Below are 26,408 nucleotides of genomic sequence, written 5' to 3' on the forward strand. Positions count from 1 at the left end.
TGGGCCGAAGGGCCTGTTTCCGTCCTGTAGGGAATCTAATCTAATCTTCATTTGCTCCTGTTCTTGACTTCCTCTGGCAGACAGAAATCCAGCATCTTTGCTACTACTGTTCTCTTGTATCTGCAAAATAGTCATCCTTGAGGCTTTCATGGCACTAATTTTTAATTTGCCGAAGGTGTTTACTACTGATTCTTCTCATCTTTTCAGGCATCTGCCATGTCATCTGATATTTTGTTCTTGAGCACGCATATCCTCCTTTGGTTCCTAAAGCCATTTTAAGCCTCACTAACTCCCTTTTTAAAGAAAATAATGTTAGGGATGTGATCATTGCTGGCAAGACCAGCATTTATTGCCTACCCCCAACTGCTCTTGAGAGTGTTATGGAGTTGTCACCTTATTGAACTGTTACAGTTCATGGGGGGGAGGTGTTGATTTAGGTTCACTCACAATGCTGTCGGGGAGGAAACTGCAAGATTTGGATCTACCAACACTGAAGGAACGACAGTATACTTCCATGTGAGGATCATATATAACTTTCAGGGGTAATTGCAGATGGTGGTGTTCCCTTCCATCTTCTGTCATTATTTTCTTGTTAATGGAGGTTGAGGGTTTGTAAAATGCTGTTGAAGAAGCCTTGGTGAATTCTTGACCCATCTCTTATTATTGCTGAAGTAACTCCTCAGAATCACCACGTCACCCTTTATTTACAAGTGGAGTCCAGCTTTCTCAGAGCCACCTCTCAGATTGAGCAGAGCCTCTGACACTCCTGTTTATATCTTGTCAGCCAGGGCTTCCTTATTGGACCAGATTAACAGCCTGAAAGAGGAACTCATATTCTGACTACACTTGCCTCCACACTTGCATTCTCTCACCTCTGTTTCCAGTTGCAACGCAGTAGGGAAAGGTTTTCACACTTCAGACTTCCAGATCGCTTGTGTGATAATCCTTTCAGTACATATGAATAAATTAGTACACTAGTTAGCTGCACAAATTACATGGTACACTTCAGCCAATAACTTGAAAACGTTGTATATTCCTGAAATGTAGATATTATGCCTCCATATATTTCTGGACTCTTCACAGTTCGCCATGCTTCCTATTTTTGTTTCCTTGTAATGCTCTGCTTCTTATTTCCTGGTCCAATCTCAAATATATTAAAAACAACAATGGTCCTGAGCTGATTGCTCTGGAGCATCACTACTTATATCCCTCCAGTCCAGAATCCATTCATTGATTGCTGTCACGTGGTTTGTTCCTTTCTTAGAAGTCACATGACACCAGATTATAATCTGAACAGATTGATTTGAATTTGCAAGGTTTCACTTCACCTGACGAAGGAGTTGGCATTGTAATCTGGCATCATGTGACTTCTTACTTTGTCCACCCCAGTCCAACACGGCATCTCCACATCATGTCCTTTTATTATACTAGCTCAGATGAAAATTCATAAGCCACTGCATTTCCTTTTGAGTAGAGTGTAGTCTTTTCTGCAAGAACATTCTCGATTTGTAGCACATGACAGACTTCTCTGATCCACATTAGGAACAGGAGTAGGCCAGTCAGCCCCAGTAGTCTGTTCCACTATTTAATGTGGTCATGACTGATCTATGACCTAACTCCAGACTACTATGTGCACTTATGTACATACTAATCAAACTTTCTCCTGTCACAATTTAACTTAATTAGAACAAAGTACAATTAAAAGTTTCTACACTGACAGGAGCTGCAGCCTCCAGGGCATTCAGGTTTTTGGTAAGTGAAAATGAGATGATTTATGCAGTATATTTACAGTTGGATCAATTTCATTTACATTCCTCTAATTTCACTAAATCTAATCCCTAAAAGATTACTTTTCTGTTCAGGCTCTATTTGTAATTATGAAAATGCTTCCTTAATTTTATTTGTGCACTTTAAAAATATCTTTAAAATCCCTGTTAACATTTTTAGAAAGACAGTTAACAGAGATCAAGGTTTCCTTTGTTTTCCAACCGCAACAGAGGGAGTTTCCCCTCCTCTCAATAGACATGAAATCTAGTGTATGGCCAATCCACTGCGCACGCATTTGTCCCTGCCCCCAACACATTTTACCAGCAGTGGGAGTGACATCAGGCCAGTTGAGACTCTTAAATCGGCATTTAATTCCCAATTAATGGCCTTCCTGTTGCCACTGTTATTTACCTAGCAGTGGTAGAGTCCCATGCTAACTGTCCAGCCCAACATTTTTCCTTGCTCAGGTTGATGGTAAGCAAGAGGTTCCCTCTGGACAAATGGAGGGTTCCCTCAAGGCAGTAGCCCCCACAACTAATCCCTGGCAGCTCTTTAAGGTGGGATTGCCTCACCCAAAGGGGAGAAAAACCTACCTTCACCTATAACAATCAGTCACTTAATGGCTGTATAATGGCATTCTGCTTGGCGAACTCTGTACCCTCAACTGAGGGGTCCCTGCATACACCTTTAAGTCTAGCCCATTGCCTCAAACTTTCCACTGGCAGCTATTGTTTACTAAAATTAAAAAATAGAGAAAAAAATACACCAAGTTAATATATAATTGTTTCCAGTTTCATTTCAAGGTACATTTTATAGTTTTCTTTTAAATTAAGAAATGTAGCTCCATGCACAGGGCTTAAGGTTGTGTGTGCTATCCAGGATGAAAGGAATTGATGTAAGTGACAAAGAAGCAGTCAGGTGTGGTGCTAAGCTTGGCTTTTAACAGTTTGTAAGAGACAGAGAACGCTAAGGGAAATAAGTTTGTTTTAAAGATAAATGAAAGAATGAATCAATGTATTTGGAGAATCCGGTGTTGGACTGGGGTGTACAAAGTTAAAATTCACACAACACCAGGTTATAGTCCAACAGGGTGGCAGGAGGCTCAGATTAGAGATTCTGTAGTCCAACATCTTGCGTATTTTTGCTGTAGCAAAGACGTTGCCAAATTGACAAATTCATGAACTAGTAGTGTGCCACTAATTTTTATTCTATAACTGTGTATTTGTAAAGATTCCCTTGCTAAAACAAATAACATTAAAATATGCATTTTAATGGAATTAGAAGAGATGCAACTTCAGAAACTTTCTGTTAAGTTCTGAATAGCCTCATTGAACTTGCAGAATCTCTAGCGCTGAAACTACGAGTTTCCCAGTGCTCTCTTTTCAGATTTGAAGATTAAGTGACCTTATTTTGCAGTAATAAAACATGAAAATGCTGGAAATACTCAACTCTGGAGTCATCTACGGACCTAATGTTTTGAGTTGAATGATTCTTCAAATCGTATTTAACGATTTGAAAAGTTCACTGTTTCTGTCTTTACAGAATGCTGCTCAACCTGCTGAATAAATGCAGCAATTTCTGTTTTTATTTCTGATTTTCAACATCTGCAGAATTTTGCTTTTAACCCAGCACTTGTTTTAGGACAATTTTGGGTCTTTCAATCTTCTCTGGATTCGGGAGTGGTGATGGAGGACTGGAGAATTACAAAAATTTTGTCTTGTTCAAAAAGGTTGTTGAAGATGCGTCCTGTAATTACAAGCCTGTAAGTTTAACTTCACTGGTGGGGAAACTGCTAGAAACAACAATTAGTATTAACATGCATGTTTTGAGAAGTTTTGTAGCTCAGGTTGAGGTTCTGGATGTAGTTTGCTCACTGAGCTGGAAGGTTCGTTTTCAGACATTTCATTGCCATACTTGGTAACATCATGAGTGAGCCTCCGGTGGAGCACAAGTTTAGTGTGTTGGTGGGTTTGTGGGCTACCATGATGCCAAGGGGTCTGAGTAGTCTGGTAGTCATTTCTGAGATGTCTTTGATGTAGGGGAGCGTGGCTAGGATTTCTAGATGGGTTTTGTCTGCTTGTTTGGGTTTGTTGCTGAGAAATCGGCGGACTGTGTTCAGTGGGTACCCGTTCTTTTTGAATACGATGTATAGGTGATTTTCCTCTACTCTTTGGAGTACCCCTGTGCTGCTGTGTGCGGTGGCTCATTGAAATAATGTTCTAATGCAGTTTCGTTTGTGGATGTTGGGATGATTACTTCTGTAGTTCAGTATTTGGTCCGTATGTGTTGTTTTCCTGTAGGCGCTGGTTTGAAGTTCCCCATTGACTGTTTGCTCTACTGTGACATCTAGGAATGGCAGTTTGTTGTTGTTTTCCTCCTCTTTAGTGAATTTTATGCCAATAAGGGTATTATTGATGATCTTGAAGGTTTCCTCTAACTTGTTTTGTTTAGTGATGACAAAGGTGTCATCCATGTCGCAGACCCAAAATTTGAGTTGGATGATTGGCAGAGCAGTTTGTTTGAGATTCTGCATTGCTGCCTCTGCTAAGAACCCTGATGTTGGTGATTCCATGGGTGTTCCGTTGGTTTGTCTATAGGTTTTGTTGTTGAAAGTGAAGTGTGTGGTAAGGCATTGGTCCACTAGCTTGACGATGTTGTCCTTGCTGATGAAGTTAGTAGTGTTTGGTGGCAAGCTGTGTTCTTGAACCACTGAAACCCATTTGCTGTAAGTAAACCTAAAATGCTGGTAGGAAACTCTGTGTCTTTGGTTCTTCTGAATAATGTAGTCAGTGTTTCTTTGGCCAGATTGATGTTGACTTGAAAGGGTTCAGAAAAGATTTACAAGGATGTTGCCAGGGTTGGAGGATTTGAGCTATAGGGAGAGGCTGAACAGGCTGGGGCTGTTTTCCCTGGAGTGTCAGAGGCTGAGGAGTGATCTTAAAGAGGTTTACAAAATTATGAGCATGGATAGGATAAATAGACAAAGTCTTTCCCCTGGGGTGGGGGAGTCCAGAACTAGAGGGCATAGGTTTAGGGTGAGAGGGGAAAGATATAAATGAGACCTAAGGAGCAGCATTTTCACAGGGTGGTACGAGTATGGAATGAGCTGCCAGAAGAAGTGGTGGAGGCTGGTAGAATTGCAACATTTAAAAGGCATTTGGATGGGTATATGAATAGGAAGGGTTTGGAGGGATATGGGCCGGGTGCTGGCAGGTGGGACTAGATTAGGTTGGGATATCTGGTCAGCATGGACGGGTTGGACCAAAGGGCCTGTTTCCATGCTGTACATCTCTATGGCTCTGACGGATGTGAACAGGGCTGTTACGTCAAAGGAGACCATTATTTTGTCCTCTTCTGTCTTGGTGTCTTCTTCAGGTATTCTTGGGTGGAGTGAATGGAGTGGTGTGAGTCTTGTAAATGTTTTCGTCTTTGGTTTGGTTCCTTGGCCAATCTGTATGTTGGTGTTCCAGGTAACGCGAGACTATGGGGGTGGGGGGCTCCTGATTTTGTAGCAAACACTACATTGGACAAACAGGCAGAAAACTAGCCACCAGGATACATGAACATCAACTAGCCACAAAAAGACATGATCCACTATCACTAGTATCCTTTCATACAGATTACTGGGACAACATATCCATCTTCGGACAAGCCAAACATGGACAAGCACGAGAATTCCTTGAAGCACGGCATTCCAAGTGGAACTTTATCAACAAACACATCGACTTGGACCCCATTTACAACTCTCTGAGAAAAAGAACAAGAAATGACACCACCCCAGGGAATGACACCACCAACCCAAGAAAACCTAAACACAAATAGAAAGTAGGTTGTACCACCAGTGCTTCACCAGAGGCTCACTGATGATGTTTTCATAGTATGGTGATGAAATGTCTGAAAATGAACCTTCTAGCTCAGCGATCAAACTTACATTCAGCATAGTGACATGGAAAAACATTAGTAGCGTAGGCAGAGCCAACATGGATTTGTTTAGGGAACGTTCAGTCTGATTAATTTGCTGAAGTTCTTAGAAGAGGTGTTGTTCTGGTGCGCATAGACTTGCATAGGGATTTCAATACAGTACCACACAGTAGTTTTGTGGGAAAAGTTATATCTCATGGAGAAAAAGAGTTAGTAATAACATAGATATAGAATTGGCTGAGGAATATAATCCATAGACTGAAGGTTAACTTGAATTGATTTGGGCTGGAGAAAGGTTTGAAGTGGTGCCTTCCAGGTTCTGTGTCATGACCCTTGTTTTTTCTAATGAAAAACAAGTGTAGATCTTGGTGTGCAGGGGACAATTTCAAATTTGCAGATGACCCAAAACCTGAGAGCATTGTAAACTGTGAAGTGGACAGGGGAAAACTCCAAGACAACATTGACAAGTTGGTGGAGTGACTTACAGGTGACAGCTGGTGTGCAATGTGAAGCAGTGTGAGCTAATACACCTTGATACAAAGAAAATGAAGAGACCTTATGTAAAAGCAACTATTCTAAAGGAAAGAGGCAGAGAGACCTGTGTGTGTGTGTATGTGTGTGTGCGTGCGTGCGCGCGCGCGCACATTAAGACATGAAAGGTGGCAGGACAGGTAGAGTAGGCTGTTAATATCACATTACAGTATTCCAGTTTTCATTTATCGGGTCATAGAGTCAAGAGGTTTGCTGAATTTGTGTGTGGAGTATTGTGTCCAGTTCTGAGCACCACGCTTTAGTGTAATGTGAAGGCATTGGAGAAAGTGGAGAAGGGTTTACAATAATGGTTCTAGGGATGCGAAACTTCAGTTATGAGGATAGACGTAAAAAGTTAGGACTCTTTCCCTTGGACAGAATAAGGCTAAGAGGAGATTTGATAGAAGTTTTCAAAATTGTGAGGGGTCTGGACAGACTAAATGAGGAGAAACTGTTTGTACTCTTAGATTAAGAACCGGGGGTACAAGTTCAGTGTTTTGCAAAAATAAATAAGTGCAAGCTGAGAAAAAAAAACGTTTTTGCACATTGAATAATTAGTGTATGGAATGCACTACCTTGATGTGTGGTGGAGGCAGATTCAGTTGAGGCATTCAAGTGGGCATTAAACAATTATTTTAAATTGGAATCATTTTGCAAGATTATCACAAAAAGGCAGGAGAATAAAAATAAGTCAAAATGCTTAGAGAGCTGGTATAGACACAATGAATTGAATGTAGTGTTCAGTTTATTTTGGAGCTAAGCTAGTTAAGTGTTATGTAAAATATGGTTTGCAAGAACTAAAGATAGTTGTCAGTAGCAGTGTCCATCAGGCCAGTTATATAATCGAGGCCACAGTAATTAGTGCTAAAGTCCACTAAGTAAATGTTCAGTGTTTTTTATGTTGGAGTGGAGGAATGTTCTTAAATTCTGAAACATATTGTCCATCTGGCTGCAGTTGTCCATTTGTAACTTTGTCATTTTTAAATAAATTTCAGCAGAAAATGCATCCGCATTTTCAAGACTATCAAATGGCAATGATTATTCTTTGCAATTCTGAAAACTATACTTTTTAAAAGCTACAAATTCAAAATAATTTTCTTTTTGAGACACTATTTAAAGAATTTCTTCCCTATATATTTGCAAGTAAAACCAGGACACTGAGTAGCAACACACTTATGATTATATATTATACATCAGAAATAATTTGCTGCATAATGGATTGATAAGTCTTAAGTTTACCAAATAATAGCTTGTCAGACTGTCAGGTTGTGAGGAGAACAAATACACTTAACTCAGTATAAAGCATTAGTAAAATATAGCACCTTTATTCTGTTATTTACTTGTTGGAGCTGGAAGGAAATTTAGCAAAATGTAAAGGTGATAACAAAACCATTCAGCAACTTGTGAAATGATATTGGATGTGACTAAGAAGCTATTAATGTTGGAAAAATGAGTGATACGAAACACTTGTGTAATTATTTTTTAATAAAGGAGGATTTGGCTGGGTGCGATTAGACTAAGTGCGATTCTTCCTTCACAAATTCATGTTTTTGCAATGTCTTTTTGTAGAAAGATGTAAACCTTTTGTAATTAATGCATTGTGAGAATCTGAGGAAATGTAGATGAATTCTAAAACATCACACTCTGCTTGATACTATTCTCTTATACACCAACGTATAGATTAGCCAGTTTCTGATAAAGTAGCACAGTGTAACTAATCCATACAGGGGTTGCTGGAGTATGCTTTGAGTAAGTACAACTAGATGTGATTCTTACAAGGTATAATTTAACATTGCACTGTATTTTATTACCTGAAGTGCATGAAGGACAATAACTAAAGAAAGAAAGAACAAACTTTCATTTCTCCAGGGCTCATGACTTTCATTACTTCAGTGGAACCCAAAAGCATTTTGCAGAAAATGAATTATTTTTGAAGTGTAACCATTCTTGTATTGTAAAGTAATTGCTCCTTGCATGCAGTGCACATTTTGTACCTTGAGCTGCCTCAAAATGCTCAGACTGTGATTAAAGATTGTAGCGGTACCAATCTTACAGCTGTAGGGACAGAGCTTTTGAAAGGGAGGAAGAAGACATTTTGGAGTTGTTGGAGGAGGCAGTTCCTGTGGACAAGCGGCATCATAGCTCATATAGTCACTGAACTCATGGTGTTGCTAAGCTTAGATTACATGGATTTCCTACTCAGTTTGATATCCAATTGGTGTATCAGAAACTTGGAATGGAATAATACAACTTTGATAATGCCCATTGTGCTTAATTTTTGAGCTTAACAATGGTATTTTGGAAGGACAGTGGAGGGCGAAATCATGCCTTAGCTATTCTTTGATATTTTCCAGTGCCTAGCTTATAGTGACATTTTGAAAAGTTCAGTCATGGTGTGCCCAGAAGATCAAACAGGCCTGGGGAGAAAACACACGCTTAACATTCAGCTTAATTATTGTCTTAACATTTTTAAATGAATTGTTCGATTAATTTTATCTTGAAGAATTGATGCTGAAACCACATTTGTTTCTCATTATTTCTTTCCTCCCTTAGGTGCTGGAGAGCTACAAGGATAAAATTCTACCTGTGACTGACCCAATGTATAAAACCACTCAGTTTATTTTCAGCAAGTTGGTTGAAAAAAACAAAGATATCCCAGGAGTTTCTGAAACTAAATGGAGTATTAATGTTGTTGAAGATCCAGAGATCAATGCTTTTGTCATGCCAGTAAGAAATAAACCATGAAATGTCTTTAGGCTAAAGATGTAAACATTTAGTATACTACATTAACAGCTTAATTGGGATCTTTGCAGAATCAGAGTTGTTATATTCAGTTACGAATTCTGTAGTACAATTGAAAAATAATTTCCTTATTCTATCCTCTTGTGGCTTACTTGATTAGTATTTCTCTGCAGTTAATATGTCATTACAATGTTTAATCAGTGAAGTGTCTCTAACGCTTCAGCTTTTGTTAAATGTCCAACTTAATCCGTGTCATATTCCAATTAATTTAGAATCTCATCAACCTATGCTTGATGCTACTTTATACAATGAAGCAGGACCCAATAATAAGTGCCACTTAGCATTTTATTCTAAAGTATAGCTGAAAATGATATTTAATTAAGGCCTCCTGGTGACAATAATGTGAACTTATCAGTTATCATTAACCATCTACAAGTGATGGAATGTTGTGCATCAGTGCACAGGACAACATCATGAGGAAAGGGCATAGCTTCATTTTCGATTTCCTAGGTGTTGCTGAATTCCCAACCCCAATGTTGTTGGGCCTCTAGGTACAACGTGAGTGAATATTATAGGAAAGAGAGTTTCTTTGGATTACAATCTGATTTACTACCAAATACGAGTACATAGCTCTTGTGATTTCAGCATGTTATTTAGATTGGATTTACATATTGAACAAAGATTTTTGTAAGGGTACATCCTAGTATGGTATTTTCATCCGGTAGCAATTAGAAAATACACTTTTAAATCTGAAGTAATATTTGTGTACTGTAAACCTAATCTATATATAAAATTAATTGTTCACTAGGAGCAGGCCAACAACCAATTTCCTGTAGACTATATCAGTTAAAAATGAAGGAATTAGTGATTTCTACTGCAAAACCTATTTAACAATTGTGCCAGCTCCAAGAGACATTCAGTACTCAAGTTGATCTGCACTACTTCATTTCAATAGTGTGTGCCAGTGGCAAAACATTTGCATTGGATGTTCCTTTTGTGCCAGTGGTTGTGTTTCTTTACCAATGATTCACTGCCATAATCTTACCACATTTACAAGATGGAATAGACCTTGTTTTGAGCACGTTATGATTTCAAACTGACTCAACACTGAAGATTTTGAGGATGCACTCCCTTTAAAATGTGATTTTTTTAACCAAAGAAAGAAAGAATGCTTTTAAACTAAATTATTCATCATTTAAAATAATCAGTACATTGTGCACAATTTGTGTGGATACATCGTTATCTGAGTGGCACAGGTTTATTGTTCTTTGTTTATTCTTCTGTTAATATGTCTGTCTTTACACTTGCTATATGTTATTTTTACTGAATTTGTTTTAAATAATCCGGAAATGACTCCTGTGGTGTTTGCAGGAAGGAAGCCTGTGAAGTCATTCCCAGATCATGCTTATGCTTAAGTCATATCAACACATGATAATATTTAACAAACATTATCTTTCCCAGCAATTTGGTGCTGCCTTCTTCCTCCCATTGCAGCAGCCCTCAGCCCTCAACTTAGGAGCCCACCTATCTGCCTGATCAATGTTGAACATGCAATTAAAGCAAGTCTGTGTCTCACCATGTGGTACTTTTGCTGCCACTATCTCCTTTTAAGTGTAGGGATTTACAGGGTATGCTTGATCTGTTGTGATGGAGGAAAACCATTTATTGGTCAATAACTATAAGATGCTGTTGTATTGAACAAGTAATTTATTGCATTGTTAACGACTGGTTACAGTTTACATTGATATGATAGACATTATTATAGAGACTAAAAGGAGGTTCTGAATGTTAGGGCCTAAGCTGCTCTGCCCATAAGTCCTTATGATATCATCATAGTGGGTGGTGTATAAGGCTCTCATGAGTATTAATCCTTCAGACCCTTAAACACTTACATAACTATCAGGATGCCATTTCTGTAATGAGGTTGAAGTATATCATTTAAAAGCTCAGGAAAATGGTTTCTATTTTTTGCTTCAGTCTGACCAAATATTTTCAGCAAATATTGATATTGCATACTAGAAGGCTGTGCTTTAATCAGTAATATATTTTTGGTTGAGTTAAGTGCCCCAGTTTTTGCATGTGGGCTTCATGATTCCTCCCTAGTTGCCTGAATTGATTCCGGTTGAGGTGGCCAGTGTGCAAATTTTGGTGTACCTACCTTACCTGCGTGAATGTAGCACACAATTCATTATATCCCATAGCTCCTTTGTGCTGCTGTCTGCCTCTATGTTCAGTAGGAGGCAAATCAGCATTGTGCGGACACCATATGGATTAACTAGTCTGCTGTTCTGGAAGGTAGGCTCCTAAAGATAATTTGCATAGAATAATATTGATATAATTTCAATAATGGAAAGTTATCATCAGTGCATGGTGTTCCAGTGTGATACAAGTGAGGCTGGAGACATTATTGCCAAGCTGAACATGAGGGCTGATACCATTGTTTTGTAGACAACTAGGAAAGTCTTCAAAGATCACACTCGGAAGGTAAATACAAGTAATACAGTGACCTCACGTGGGTGGTCAAGTTTGGTGAATGCACCTTCACATAGCACCTCCTCAGCAAACCACCACTCCCTCACACTGGTCAAAGTTCACTATCACCAGTACTCACCAGTAAGTCCTTGGGCCCTTCTGGCATGCACTCAACATCCAGTAATATCATCTCATTCTCTCTATCACACACCATTGCCTCCAATTAGGTTGTACTTGCAAAGTGGTTTTCAAACAGTGTAACCTTGATTAGAGAGTTGCTGTGGAGATTAATTTATCACCACTGGATTTTCAGATGATGTCATAAACATCAGAATTCCACCTGTGGTTCCTAAATTGTAATTTAGAAATATGTTTCACCGTAATTAGCTTGTGAAGCAGTTTATTTTCTTCTTTCTTTTCCCATTCTCCCATTCCCTTACCAAATGTCATAAGATTTGTTAGTTTTGTGATGAGCAACAGTAGCCATGAAAAACTTTTATCATTTGGACAATTTTACTGACGCATTTATTTGATCCTCGGGAGATTAATATGGAGTTGTATAACTTATTTTCAAATTTTGAATGCAGTCAAAATTTGCTATACAACTGTTAGCATTCAGCATTAAATTCCAGCCTTATCATTTACTTTCCCTAATTTTGTGTTGAAGAAGTGTCCTTTTCTAATAAAATTGTTTTCTTCTCACACAGAATGGGCAGGTATTTGTTTTGACTGGGCTGTTCAAAGCTGTGGCAGATACTGATCAACTTGCATGTATTCTAGGTCATGAGATGGCTCATTGTCTCCTTGCTCATGGGGTGAGTACAAGTCATTGATTTCAACTATTTGGAAAGGGAAACATTTAAGAATTGAAATAATGATATATTCACAAATTAACTTAGATATACAAGCTATCAATTTCATTGTTAGAATGGGACAGCTTAAATATTCAAGTGGAATAAACTTAAATCTTGGAAATTATAATGGTAAAATATGGCATTTTCATTGTGTTCAATTTAATAACAACTGGAAAAATCTTAGGCACTTGTTGCAGTTAGAGGACTTGGCTCTCGCTCTGCAAACATACCTCTGAGCTGTGCTAGCTTTTCTCTCCTTCCCCACTGCTTCCAAAGCAACAGTGGAAACATAACTCACAATGAGTTCCAATAATTTGTTTTAATGTGTGTAGCCATTCTTTCCACAATCCTTGGTTTTAAAATCATCTTCCTTCTGTTTTAGCCCACAATGAAAAATAAAGAAAAATAAAAAGATGCAGACTCTAGAAGTTCAAATTCCATCATCTGCAATGAAAGGATTCACAGGTCTCCGCAGTGTAACCTGGGTCTCTGGGTTACTAGTGCAGCAGCAATACCACTGTGCTATCGCCTCCTCTCATATCATCAACACCTAGACCACCTATCTCCACTTCTCTGACACTGTTTAACTGGACCCTGATTCACCTCATTTCCTGCGCTGTTGAAGCTTTTGTTCCCTTTAGGCATGACCTTCTAATGATCTCCTGACAGGACTCCCATCTTGAGCTCATCCAAATATCTGCTATCCCTAACCTAATTTTTACCAGTTTACCATTTAGCCCAAACGAGCTGAACAATGTTTGTTCCTCGTGTGAAAGTACCTTGATTTTAAAATAAAAACCGAAAGAACTCTGGATGCTGGAATTCAGAAATAAGGACAGAAATTGCTGGAATAGCTCAGCATGTCTGGCAGCAGCTGTAGAGAGAAATCAGAGTTAATGTGTCCCTTCCTCAAACCTGCTGAGCTTTTCCAAAAAGTTTTGATTTTAAAATGCTTGTTGTCAATTTCAAGTACCTCCACAACCTCACTTCTCCCATTCTGTGAATGCTCCCAAGAAGTAATAGTTTGACTTCTTATATATGACAAATTTTCATCTCTTTTTCCATCTAGGTACCTTAAACCCTCCGGTCTCAACATTAAACTAAACAATTTCAGAACAGTAACACATTTCTCCACATTTGTTACCCACCCCCATACTCCCGTATTCTGTTCTGGAAAGTTGCTCGTTTTTCAACTATTTACAGTTCTCATTAGCAACCATTCACCATTTATTACCTTCTCAGCCTATCATCAGCAATTCTTTCTGCTTGTGCTTTTTTTTTCTTTCCTCTCGGAGTGCTATCTCTACCTATTCACTCCTCCCCCTCCAACCCCAAACCCCTTCAACAGCCTAAATACCTCATACTTCCTAGCTACTTTCAGTTCTGATATAGGATCACTTGACTTGAAATGTTAACTCTGTTTTTCTCTCCACATGCCAGACCTGTTGAGTTTTTGTTTCAGATCTCTAGCACCTGCAGTTCTTTGATTTATTTCATCACCAACCATCAGCAGCTGTATCCTCAGCTGTTTGGGCCCTGTGGTCTGGAATACCCACTGTAAAACACTGATTCTCCTTTAAAAAGCTTTCAACACACAATTTCGACAAGGCTTTTGATTACTCGGCTAAATATCTCAATTGTGATTTATCGGTACATTTTGCTTGACAGCACTTCTTTAAAGGGCCCTGACAGTTTTGCTATCTTAGACACTCTATAAATATCTGCCGCAATATTTTAGCGAACACAGGTTTGAGGAACAGCACTCTGGACTCAACATTCAGTTCACCAATTTCAGAACATAACCTTTTACTCTCATTTTGTTTAATTTGCTTTGCACTTTCCTTTTGCTTTTAGACAGCAGCACACATGCTGAAGCCACATTATATATTTCTTTGGTGAATGTGGCAAGAAAAGAAACATTTGCTTTGCCCCTGTGAGACTAACTTTTCTTGTAACTTTACCCACTTCTGATAAAAGGTCATCAAACTGAACTGTTAACTCTGGTCAGTCTCCACAGATAGTGCCTCACCTGCTGAGTACTTCTAGAATTTTACATTTTCATATCATAATAAATGCAAATTGTTTTTATTATGACAAGCTTAAAAATGCAATGCATGTAAACTTTTACATCACTCTAGATCTTTCACAAAGCCCCAAGTTACTTCTCTGATTTTGATGAATTCCGATTGATCACCACTTTTCAAGACAAAATAGACCTAGGTTATTTATCCTTTCCCCATTGGGTATAGCTCTAGAATCTGGTTTCATCCTGTAAATCCTGTTCTGTATCCTTACTTATCCCTTCATATTCTTTTTATAATATTACAACCAAAATTGCCCACGAGACATCAAGACCAGCCACAATACAAAGTTAGTACAATTTCTCTATTTTTTAATTTTGTTCATGTAGAAACAAACCCTCATGTTTGTATTTTTTTTTATTTGACGTGTGTAAAAGTGGTTAGTGATTTGTGCATTTTGCTACGGGACAAGCCAGACCTCTCAAAATATTTCAAGAAGATAGGTCATCCCTAACTGCCTTTGAACTGAACTGCTTCTCTAGATTCCAAAATATGTGTATGCAATCACTTCAGAGCAGGACTTCTCTACTTTTTGATTTTGATGAGTTTATTTGACATCTATCCTCCATTTGAAATTTGGTTATTGTAATTCTTTATAATCTGCTGCTTCTCCCAGGTAAATCTGAGCAAAAATAATTGTTTTTGTTTCATTATCATTGTGATTTTTATCTCTACTGCTTTTATTGTGCCCGTTGAATATTTAACTATACTATTTTGTATTATTTCATAATTTAGCTTCATAGTTCCTGTTATGACTATTAGATATTTTTCTTCCCTCTAGTTTTTCCATATTCTCACTTACCATATTGTCCCCTAATATCCATGCATTTAGATGCTGCCTTTTTCATAACTCTCAATATCTTCCATTTATTTTTATTATCACATTGATTTTTATTTTTTCTCTTGTTATTAGCAGAACATAACTTTACTGACCCTCTGTTAAATGTTATCCAAAATGTTTTCCATATGCCAAGGGCATATCCTGGTTTACAAATACATGTTCTGGACAGTTAATTTTGGTGCAAATGAAATCCCCCATCATAATTATTTTCTGCTTGTTAATTTGTGTTCGTATTTCTTCCTCTATCTCACTTTCACTGTTTGAAGGTCTATAGACTGCCACTATGAGTGTGATTGATCTTTCATCTGTGTTCACATGAATTTTATATCTGTCTGAATGATGGCTCTGTCACACTTTCTTCAGCAGTTACGTTATCTGTAATAAATACAAGTGATTCAGCTCACCTTTGTCCCTATCTACCTTTACTAAATGTGTTACACTTGTAATGTTTCATTCCCAAGCCTATTTTTTTCTGCAGGCCTAATTCAGCAATCCCAACTACATTTGGTTCTTGCAATGTATTATTGTTTCCAATCCCCCTATGTTTATTACAAACAGTGCATCCATTACTATACAGATGGTTTAAATCATCTTTAGCACTGCAATCATCTTTTCACCTTTCTTTCTGTTAATCTGTTTCTTCTCTGGTTATTTATGTGCTCCTTTAGTATTATCTCCTGTGCTCTTCTTTCCTCTTTTGTTTTATAGTTTAGCTTTTCTCATTTCTTGTAGATCCTTCCTTCAGAAAATGTGAAGTTGCTATTTTTTAGAAGAGAGAACAAAAGAACAGTGTTATTTAAATTGAGAAAAATAACAGAAAGCTGCAACACAAAGGGACTGGGGGGTGGGATTGGGGGGTTTACTTGTGCGTAAAACCACGGGAAGCTAGCATACGGGTGCAGCAGGTATTTGGGAAGACTAATGGAATGTTGGCCCTTATTTCAAGGGGTTTGAATATAATAGTAGGGAGATCTTACTGCAACAGTACAAGGTGCTGATGAGACCACATTTAGAATATTGCGAGCAGTTTTGGTCCCCGTATCTAAGGAAAGGTGTGCTGGCATTGGAGGAGGTCCAGAGGAGGCTTACAAGAATATCCCTGGGGTGAAGGGCTTGTCACTCAAAGAAAGTTGAGGACTCTGGATCTATGCTCGATGGAGTTCAGAAGAATTTCTGGAATACTGGGTTTAATTCTGGTCTCCCTTCAATAGCAAAGATACCATAAGATACAGGAGCTGAAATTAAGTCATTCCGCCCATGGAGTCTGCTCCACCATTCAATCATGGCTGATAAGTTCCTCAACCCCATTTTCCTGTTTTTTCTATGTGATCCTTGATTCCCATGATATTCAAGAACCTATCTACCTCACTCTTAAGTATACTCAGTGATTTTAAAATCCTCTCTAAAATGTTAGCACTGAGACTAGAAAGGATACTGCCACATATTATAAAGGAGGATCAGACGGGGTTTATTAAGGGCCATAGATCATCCAATAATGTTAGAAGGGCTCTGAATATGATTCAAGCTTGTCATCAGGGAAAGATACCAGGAGTAGTGGTTTCATTAGACGCGGAAAAGGCATTTGATAGGGTCGAATGGTCATACTTGTTTTACACATTGGAGAGGTTTGGTGTTGGACAGGTGTTTACCAAATGGATCTCAACATTGTATAGTGATCCCAAAGCAGTTGTGGTTACCAATGGATTAGGCTCGGATAGCTTCAGTGTGGGTAGGGGCTGCCGTCAGGGATGTCCCCTCTCGCCATTGTTATTCACGCTAATAATTGAACCACTAGCAGAAGCTATACGAGCTGATCCTAATATAGTGGCCCCAAGGATTGGTACAGGTAAACATAAAATTACCCTTTATGCAGATGATGTTCTTCTATTCCTCAGTAACCCTTTGATGTCTATACCTCGCTTAATCCAAGTTATTAATACATTTAGTGCATTCTCAGGCTATAAAATTAATTTTTCAAAATCGGAGGCTATGCCAATGGGTGGCCTTGCTGTGATACCCCGCTTAGCGGACGGTTCCCTTTTTTCCTTTCGCTGGTCCCTGGAGGGTTTCTTATATTTAGGCATTTTTATTACTCCAGTATTTGGTCAGTCGTATAAGGCTAATTTTGTGTATTTATTGGAAAGGATAAGGCAGGACCTCCAGCGATGGGGAGACCTGCCAATTTCCTGGTTGGGTAGAATAGCATTAATCAAAATGAATATCCTGCCCCGTCTCCTATAACCTATGAGAATGCTTCCGGTGATGCGGCCGAGGACGGCTTTATGTAAATTATACGGCTGGCTGAGTTCCTTTATCTGGAATTATAGGCGGCCCCTCATTAAGCTGAAGAAGCTACAGCTTCCACAGGCAAGGGGTGGATTGGACTTCCCAGATTTTAGGAAATATCAATTAAGTTCCCTATTAAGTTACATAGCTGATTGGGTCTTGTCTGATCCACAATCAATCTGGTTGGACATCGAGGCTTCTCAAGTAAAATACCCACTTATTAACCTTTTATTCTCAGACAAGAGGAAAATCATTACAGATCACTGTAAAAACCCTATAATACTAAATACAATCAAGGCTTGGAATATAATGCGGCAAAATGAGGGTAATTCACATAAAACATCCCCCTATGCACCGATAGTGGGAGCATGGGGATTCCAACCGGGGTTAACAGATGCCACTTTTAAACTCTGGAGATCCAGGGGTATCTCATGTCTCGGGGATTTATTTAAAGATGGGGTCCTGATGTCTTTCGGACAGCTGCGTCAGAAATTCGGATTACCCAATGGAGACCTCTTTCGATACTTCCAAATTCGAGATTATATACAGAAGAAGACTACGTTATTAGATAGTCTTTATAAATCCGATAGAGAATGTAGTGTCCTACGACCAGTGGGGTATCTTCCATCAGTAATATTTATCATTTACTACATGATGAAGTCGGGAGATATGGATAATCTGCTTAAAACATGGGATCAGGATCTGGGACTAGAAATCTCCACAGAAACGTGGAATGATATCTGGGAAAATGCTAGAAGAATTACTATTTGTAACAGAACCCAGGCTATCCAGCTGAAGATACTTCATAGGGCCCATATAGCACCGGTTCGATTGGCAAAATTTAAGGCAGGAGCATCTCCAATGTGTCCTAAATGCAAAATAGAGGTGGGCACTCTTGTACATTGCTTATGGACCTGTCATAAGATCCGTAGATATTGGACTAAAGTAGCAAGTACCCTGACAGAAGTTTTAGGAACGGAAATAAAAGTGGACCCCATATCTCTCCTCTTGGGCTTTTCGAACTTTCCCTCCCTGGACACGTACGGGAAGAGACTATTTTCTATTCTTTCTTTCTGTGCAAGGAAAAATATTTTGGTGAACTGGGCGGCGGAGGGCCCCCCTGGACTTTCAAATTGGCACAGACTAATTATGGAATGTATTCCCCTTGACTTCCTTACAAATATGGTGCACCGAAAGACCGAATTATTTTATAAAATATGGCAGCCCTTTTTGAATTACATAAATACAGATATTTCGGCTATCCTAACAAGGGCTTTTATTTAATTGAGATTACAAACCTGGCTGGTCCGCGGCCCCTCGGGGGATGAATCCCGCACGAATACAGGTTTTATTATATCTGATGCTAACACATCCCGAGCATGTAAGAGACTTAAATATACACCCTGGTTAGATTAGTAGATAGTTGAGTTTGTTTGTTTTTTTTTCTTTTCGGTTTTTTTTTGTTGTTTTGTTCTTTTTTGTCAAATTTTGGCTATTGTATATTTGAGCTAATTGTATATCAATGTTTATATCTGAGAGTTTTGTTTATTTTTGTAAACTTGTAAAAATGTTAAATTTCTAATAAAAATATCTATTAAAATAAAAAAAAAGTATACTCAGTGACCTTGCTTCCACAGCTTTCTGTGGGAATGAATTCCATAGATTTACCACTCTCTGGCTGAAGAAGTTTCTCCTTATCTCTGTTCTGAAGGGTCTCCCCTCTACTCTAAGGCTATGCTCTCAGCTCCTAGTCTCTCCTACCAATGGAAATATCTTCCCAACATCTACTCTGTCCAGGCCATTCAGTATTCTGTATGTTTCAAGTAGATCCCCCCCACCCCCAATCCTTCTAAACTCCACTGAATATGAACTTGGAAAGGTCCAGAAAAGATTTTCAAGGATGTTGCCAAGGTTGGAGGATTTGAGTTATAGTGAGAGGCTGAATAGGCCGGGGCTATTTTCCCTGGAGTTTGGAGGCTGAGGGGTGACTTTACAGAGGCTTATAAAATCATAAGAAGCATAGGATAAATAAGCAAGGTCTCTTCCCAAGGTAGGTGAGTCCAAAACTAGAGAGCATAGGTTGAAGGTGAGAAGGGAAAGATTTAAAAGGGTCCTAAGGGGCACCTTTTCATGCAGAGAGTGGTGCGTGTATGGAATGAGCTGCCAGAGGAAGTCGTGAAGGCTGGTACAGTTAGATTATTTAAGAGGCATCTGGATGGTTACATGAATAGGAAGCATTTAGAGGGATATGGGCCTAATGCTGGCAAATAGGTCTAGATCAGTTTAGGATATCTGATTGGCATGGATGAGTTGGACTGAAAGATCTGTTCCTGTACTCTACACAACTGATTCTATGACTCTTGACTGGTTGAAAGCCTTTGCCCTATTTACCCTGGTTGGTGCAAGACAGGTCACACTCTGGTTCACATTATGGAGCGGTATCATCCATGGCTAACCTGGTACCATTCTTGTCTGAGTCAGAAACCTGAGTTCATGTCTGTCTCCAGTACTTGGACATCAAAAAACTCTCCAGTGCAGTACTGAGTGGTTCATTTGAAAGTGGTTGTCAAGGTGAGGTTTTATAGTTGGATTGAGTTAATTTTTGACAGGGAAGTTCTCGTTAGAACAGTATCATAGGCTCTTGAATCAACACAAGTATGCTGCAATTAAGATAGTTATCATTTAATTTTAGATGATTTGAGGGATTCATTTATGTCAGATAGGAGCAGGTTGGTGTTCGTAGACAGTATAATTTTCCAGTATATGGAAAATCAGGATAATTGTAGTGTGGATAATGAGGTTCCATTACATATGCATAGGTCTAACAGCGTTTTGATGATATTTGTATGCATTTGACTCATTTTCATTGAAATGAATAACCACTGATTTACCAGGATGCTAGTCATGCGATCATGTTGTTGATTTCTAGGCAGAACATGCAAGTATAATTCAGCTCCTCGATTTTGTATCCCTTGTTTTCTTGACACTTATTTGGGCTGTGTTCCCACGGGATGGTCTTGCTGCTCTGGGACAGTGGATCCAAAACAAACTGATTGAGGTGAGAATGTTCCCTTGTTTTCTGTGAATGTAGATTTTTAGATTAGCTTTATCTGCAAAAGAACAGTAACTCCTCTCTACAGATGAAAATCATAATTTGTTCAAAATGTAGCAGTTCCTTTTGTATTCCTGTCTCTTCAACACATCGACTCATGCTGGACGACAATTCATGATGGCTCTGATTTTGGTAGTTTGCTATCATTTCCTGATTTATCTGATTTAAAAATGAATGAACAATTTTGATACTTGGATTGCTAATGTGTTTTTTTTTCCTGGTGCATTGATAAAGTTGTCAGACTTCTGCTGTTTTTTTGTGCTGGCATAAGTTAACTCAGCACAAACTGAACTCTTCTAGTTCTGTACGCTTGATTAGTTTGCCAGGTGCAGTATTTCCTCATTGTCATGTTGGCAACATTGTTTCTTTTATAAAGTATTAAGATAAGCGTTAAATGTTTTATTAAAATTAGCTGTCATCATATTCTCTGACTAACCATGCCATTTGTAAAATCTTCAGTATTACACTGAGACTGTCTTTAATGTTTTCTCGAGTAGGGCATCCGGTCCTGCTTCAAACCATATTTTTCACTTTGATAGGCAGATAGTATAATTTCAATATAGTAAGGAATGTAATGTTTCAACAGTTTAGTAATGCAAACAAAATCAGTTTCCTGCTTTCCTGAAACCATTCTTTGTGCTGATGGCTCAGCCTCTTCCCAGTTTTATGGATTCCTTGCCTCCGCTATTACTACCAACCCACAACCTGAACTGGTCTTATTGTTGGGAATTATTTCCAGTTCTGCCCTGCTAGTTGACCTTAACTTCATCTTAATTCTGTGCCTGGTCCTTTGAAAACAATTTGCTTCTCAAGTGTTTGAATTAAAATGTTGAATTATTTTGAGGTACATTTTACTTTGAATGTCCTTTGTCTTTTACATTTAAAACAAAACTTATTTCAGTGTAATAACATTTTAAATGACCCCGATGCTCCTAACAATTAAAATGATTTGGAGATGCCGGTGTTGGACTGGGGTATACAAAGTTAAAAATCACACAACATCAGGTTATAGTCCAACAGGTTTCACCCGATGAAGGAGCGTCGCTCCGAAAGCTAGTGTGCTTCCAATTAAACCTGTTGGACTATAACCTGGTGTTGTGTGATTTTTAACAATTAAAATGTTATTCTTTCTCTGTTGCCATTGTTAAATAGGGGACCATGTTGAAAGCAAAGAGAGGGGACTGATGGGAGCATCGAGAGAAATTCTGAAAGGATTACAGAATGGGTGCAGATGGCTTCATGCAATATCACCTGAGACACAAGTTGGATAAGAATAGAGAGGCACTGGAGGGGCTTAGTGTGAATATCGATGCTAACACTTGCAGAGTATTGAAACTGATTATGCTGTAGAGGTAACTATTGTTTTAGGAGGCATGAATCAGTATCGGAAGCAATGCTGGCAGTGACATAAAAAAGAATTAACAGTGACAAGCTAACTTGTCATACAGAAAAGCAACCACTCAGGACTATAAACTACATTTCCTAAACCTGCCACTATTAGGTGAAACTTGCAGACCTTTTTAACGTGGCACGTTATTTCCTACCTGAAAGGAAGCAGGGAAACAACAAAAACAGAAATTAAATAGCAAACAAGGGGAAAAAAATTTCAGTAAAATTATAACAGAATGCAAAAGGAGACAAAGAAATAGACAAATGTATTTTAAACAAAAGAGACATGGTGACATCTGACGTATTGTGATCAATATCATGGGAAATGTATTCTTGTGATCTGTCACCCTGTGACATTTTATTTAAGTAATGGAAAATACTGTCTGTTCAGTTTAAGAGAATTGATATGCATGATGAAGAGAACTCGGTTAACTAAACCACCTCAAGTTATGTTATTGGTACATTGATTCTTAGGGCTGGTTCTTTGAAGTGTGTGTAAACTGTAAGCAATCCAGTCTTTGTTACTTCTGAGTCTTACATAAAACACTTGGTAATACTTTTGCAATTTAATGCTTTACTCTGCTTTTATTTGAAATTTAACACTAGAGTAATAGCAGCAGTTACACGATCGGGACATCTTTTAATTGAATGCACCCTTATGAAAGATAATGGATTTACAAGTTGTAGTACAACTTTGGAGTCCACAGCCAGCATATTGTGTTTTATTGTGCATACATCTAACACCCTATAAAACAGCAGCATTTCTTGAGATGAAACCTGGCATTCTATACCTTACTTTCTGGGAGGCTCTGTAACCAAATGCAGGTAGCAGTCAAATGAGATGAACAACAAAATGACAGCAGATGAACTGATAACACACATTGAAATAAATCTTACAGCCATTATACAGACATGACTGCGGGATGACATAGATTGGACCTGAATATTGAAGGATACGAGAAAGTTTAGGAAGCTAGAGTAATGTGGAGGTTTGGTTCTGTTTAGCTAATGATGGTATTAGCACTTCAGAAATGGATGACCTTTGTTCAGGCAATCAAGATATAGAAGCAGTTTTGGAGAAATTAGAAACAAATCATTTGTGGTGTACAGTCCTTTTAATTGAAATAACATAGCAATGTGGAATATAAAGGAAAACATAGTGGGTATAGATTAGATTTTAGATTAGATTAGATTACATTACATTACAGTGTGGAAACAGGCCCTTCGGCCCAACAAGTCCACACCGACCCGCCGAAGCGCAACCCACCCATACCCCTACATTTACCCCTTACCTAACACTACGGGAAATTTAGCATGGCCAGTTCATCTAACCTGCACATCTTTGCGACTTGTGGGAGGAAACCGGAGCACCCGGAGGAAACCCACACAGATACGGGGAGAACGTGCAAACTCCACACAGTCAGTCGCCTGAGTCGGGAATTGAACCCGGGTCTCTGGCGCTGTGAGGCAGCAGTGCTTGCCACTGTGCCGCCCTTATTTGTCAAATGTACAGGAGTAATTATAGGAGATTCTAATCTATGTATAGACTGGAAAAGTCAGAAGGGCAAAGGTGATCAAATGAAGAGTTTATAGAATGTTTTTGAAATAGTGTCTTGAAAGTGCACTTTTTGGAATCAGCTAAACAAGTAGCTATATTAGACATGGTACTCGGCCATGAAATGAAATGAATTAGTGGCCTCATAGTGAATGCACCTCTAGGTGACAGTGATCAGAAGATGATTGATATTTAAATTTGGTTTGAGGGAGAGAACAGTGTCCAAAATTAGAATTTTAAACTTAGATGAGGGCATAAAAGGATAACTAACTAAAGTGAACAGGTAAATTAGCTGAAGGGATGCGTCAATAGAGATGCGATGGTGCACATGTTTCAGATTCAGTACATTCAATAAGAAAGAAAAATTCTAAGGGGGAAGACATCACTCAATGGTTAACTTAAAAACTTAAAGATAGTATGAAATTTAAGGAAAATAACATAATTATGCAAAGATGAGTTGTGGGGAGTAGATTGGATAGAATATATTCATCAAAGAATGACTAAAAATGTTAAGAAGGATGTTAGAGCATGAGTGAAAGTTAACTAGACATAGGAAAACAGATTTATATACATTTTAATAAAGAGGTAACGAAGTGAGCAGTCGTTCAAGAAAGTGGGAAATTAATAATGGAAGATAAGGAGATGGATTAATTGAATAGGTATTTTCCATCTTTGTGGAAGATACAAGTAATCCCAGAAATAACTGTAAATCAGGGAATAAATGGAGCTTAAGAAAATTACAATCACCAGTGAAATTGTTGGAGCTACAAGCTGTTAAGTCCTTGATTCCTGGCCGACTTCATCTTAAGGTCTTAAAATAAGTGCCAGTGAGATGGTTAATGTTTTGGTTTCAATTTTCCAGAATTCCCTAGATTCTGGGAACCACTCCATTTGTTTGGAAAATAGGATTTTGTTTGTTAAAAGGGCAGGACATTAGCAAAAAGCAAACTACAGACTAGTTAGCTTAATATCCGTCATAAGGAAGATATTATTAAGGCTGTCATAGAAAAGTTCAAGGTAATCAGGCATAGTCAGTATTGTCTTGTGGCCAACTTAATGGAATTCTATGAAAAATAATGTGCTTTGGATGAGGGGAACTGGTTGACTTATTGTACTTTGGTAAGGTGCCATATCAAAAGTTATTATGGAAAATAAAATAGAGGTTACATTTTGGCATAGTTAGGAAATTCCTTCCTGTTAGCTAGACAAAATAGACAAAAATAAATCTTTTACTGGTTGTCAAGATGCAGGACTCAGTGTTGGGCTTCAATTGTTTACAATTTGCATAAATGACTAGGATCAGAATTGCTGAAAATGTGTTGCTGGAAAAGCGCAGCAGGTCAGGCACCATCCAAGGAACAGGAGAATCGACGTTTCGGGCATAAGCCCTTATTCCTGAAGAAGGGCTTATGCCCGAAACGTCGATTCTCCTGTTCCATGGATGCTGCCTGATCTGCTGCGCTTTTCCAGCCACACATTTTCAGCTCTGATCTCCAGCATCTGCAGTCCTCACTTTCTCCTCAGAGGTACAGTTGCCAAATTCGCTGATGACACAAAGATAGTTGGGAAAGCAGCTTGTGAAAATGACGAGTCTATAAGGGATATAGATAGTTTGTGTACAAAAATGCGGCACATGAACCATAATATGGGAAAATGTGAAGTTGTCCACTTTGGTAGGAAGAACAAAAGAGAAGCAGGTTATCTAAATGATCAGAGTGCAGAGTTCTGAGATGCATGAATCACAAAAGATTACTATGTGTTAGTTAAGAAAGCTAGTAGAATCAAAAATAGAATTTGCTGGAAAGGGTCAGCATGTCTGGCAACATCTGGGGAGAGAAATCAGAGTTAATTTTTCAGGTCAAGTGACCCTTCCTCAATTTGAGGAAGATAAGGTGGGCGGTGCAGAGGTAAGAAGTAAACAATAGGTGGGTATATTGCGCAAAGAGAGAGAAGAGCAGTTGGACAGACAAAGGAATGGACAATGATCTGAGTAGGAGGATGAATAACTATTAATGGGGACTGTTAGTGACTAATAATGGATTGTGTGTAATACCAGACTATGTGATGACAAGTCCTAGTGTGTGGTGGTTGGGATAAGGACATAGGAGAGCTGAAGCCCTAAAGTTATTGAACTCGATATTGAGTCTGGAATGCTGCAGGGTCCCCAAGCAGGAAATGAGGTGCTGTTATTCCAACTTGTGCTGAGCTTCACTGGAACACCACAGCAAGCCTGAGACAGAGATATTGGCCAGGGAGCAGAGTGGGGTGTTGAAGTGGTGAGCACTAAGTCAAGGGTCTTTTTTGCAAACAGAACACAAGTGTTCTGTGAAGCAGTCACCCAGTCTGCGTTTTGTTTCTCGAATGTAGAGGAGACCGTATTGTGAGCAGTAAAAGCATTAGATTAGATTGTGTGAAGTGCAGATAAAGTGCTGCTTCATCTGGAAGGTGTCTTTGGGCACCTGGTTACTGGGAAGGGTGAAGGTAAATGGGAAGGTGTTATACTTTCTGCAGTTGCAGGGGAAGGTGCCGTGAGGCTGTGGGGGATGATGTTGGCAGTGAAGGAAGAGTGAAAGAAGACCATGGTGTCCCAGAGGGAATCGTACCTGTGGAGGCTGACTGGGGGGGGGGGGGGCGGGGGGGGGGGGGGTGTTGGAGAGCTGCGGAGGCAAAGAGATTATGTGTCTGGTGGTGGCATCTTGTTAGAGTTAGCAGAAATGGGTCTGATATCCTCTGGATGTGGATGAAATGAGATGGTACGCAAGGACAAAGGGGGCCCTATCATTGTTGTGAGAGGGAAGACAGTGCTGAGGGCTGATGTGTGGGAGATGGGTCGGACCAGGCTGAGGTCTCTGTTAAC

General features: G+C 38.9%; 1 protein-coding gene across 4 annotated transcripts in view; it reads left to right on the forward strand.

Annotated features, from left to right (window-relative positions):
- The window catches only part of oma1 (OMA1 zinc metallopeptidase), a 73,640-nt gene that overhangs the window by 14,369 nt on the left and 32,863 nt on the right, over nucleotides 1-26,408 (forward strand). For 3 of the 4 annotated variants that reach the window (XM_043699292.2, XM_043699294.2, XM_087990638.1), the window contains exons 4-6: nucleotides 8,773-8,946; nucleotides 12,141-12,248; nucleotides 20,425-20,553. In XM_043699292.2, coding sequence (XP_043555227.2) covers nucleotides 8,773-8,946; nucleotides 12,141-12,248; nucleotides 20,425-20,553 — 411 coding nt within the window. The remainder of the gene's footprint in view (nucleotides 1-8,772; nucleotides 8,947-12,140; nucleotides 12,249-20,424; nucleotides 20,554-26,408) is intronic. The other variant, XM_043699295.2, reaches the window with a different exon arrangement.

The sequence above is a fragment of the Chiloscyllium plagiosum genome, unplaced genomic scaffold, assembly GCF_037043375.1.
Source record: "Chiloscyllium plagiosum isolate Xiang-an unplaced genomic scaffold, Cpla_swu_hap1 HiC_scaffold_9, whole genome shotgun sequence".
In the NCBI taxonomy this organism is placed as follows: Eukaryota; Metazoa; Chordata; class Chondrichthyes; order Orectolobiformes; family Hemiscylliidae; genus Chiloscyllium; species Chiloscyllium plagiosum.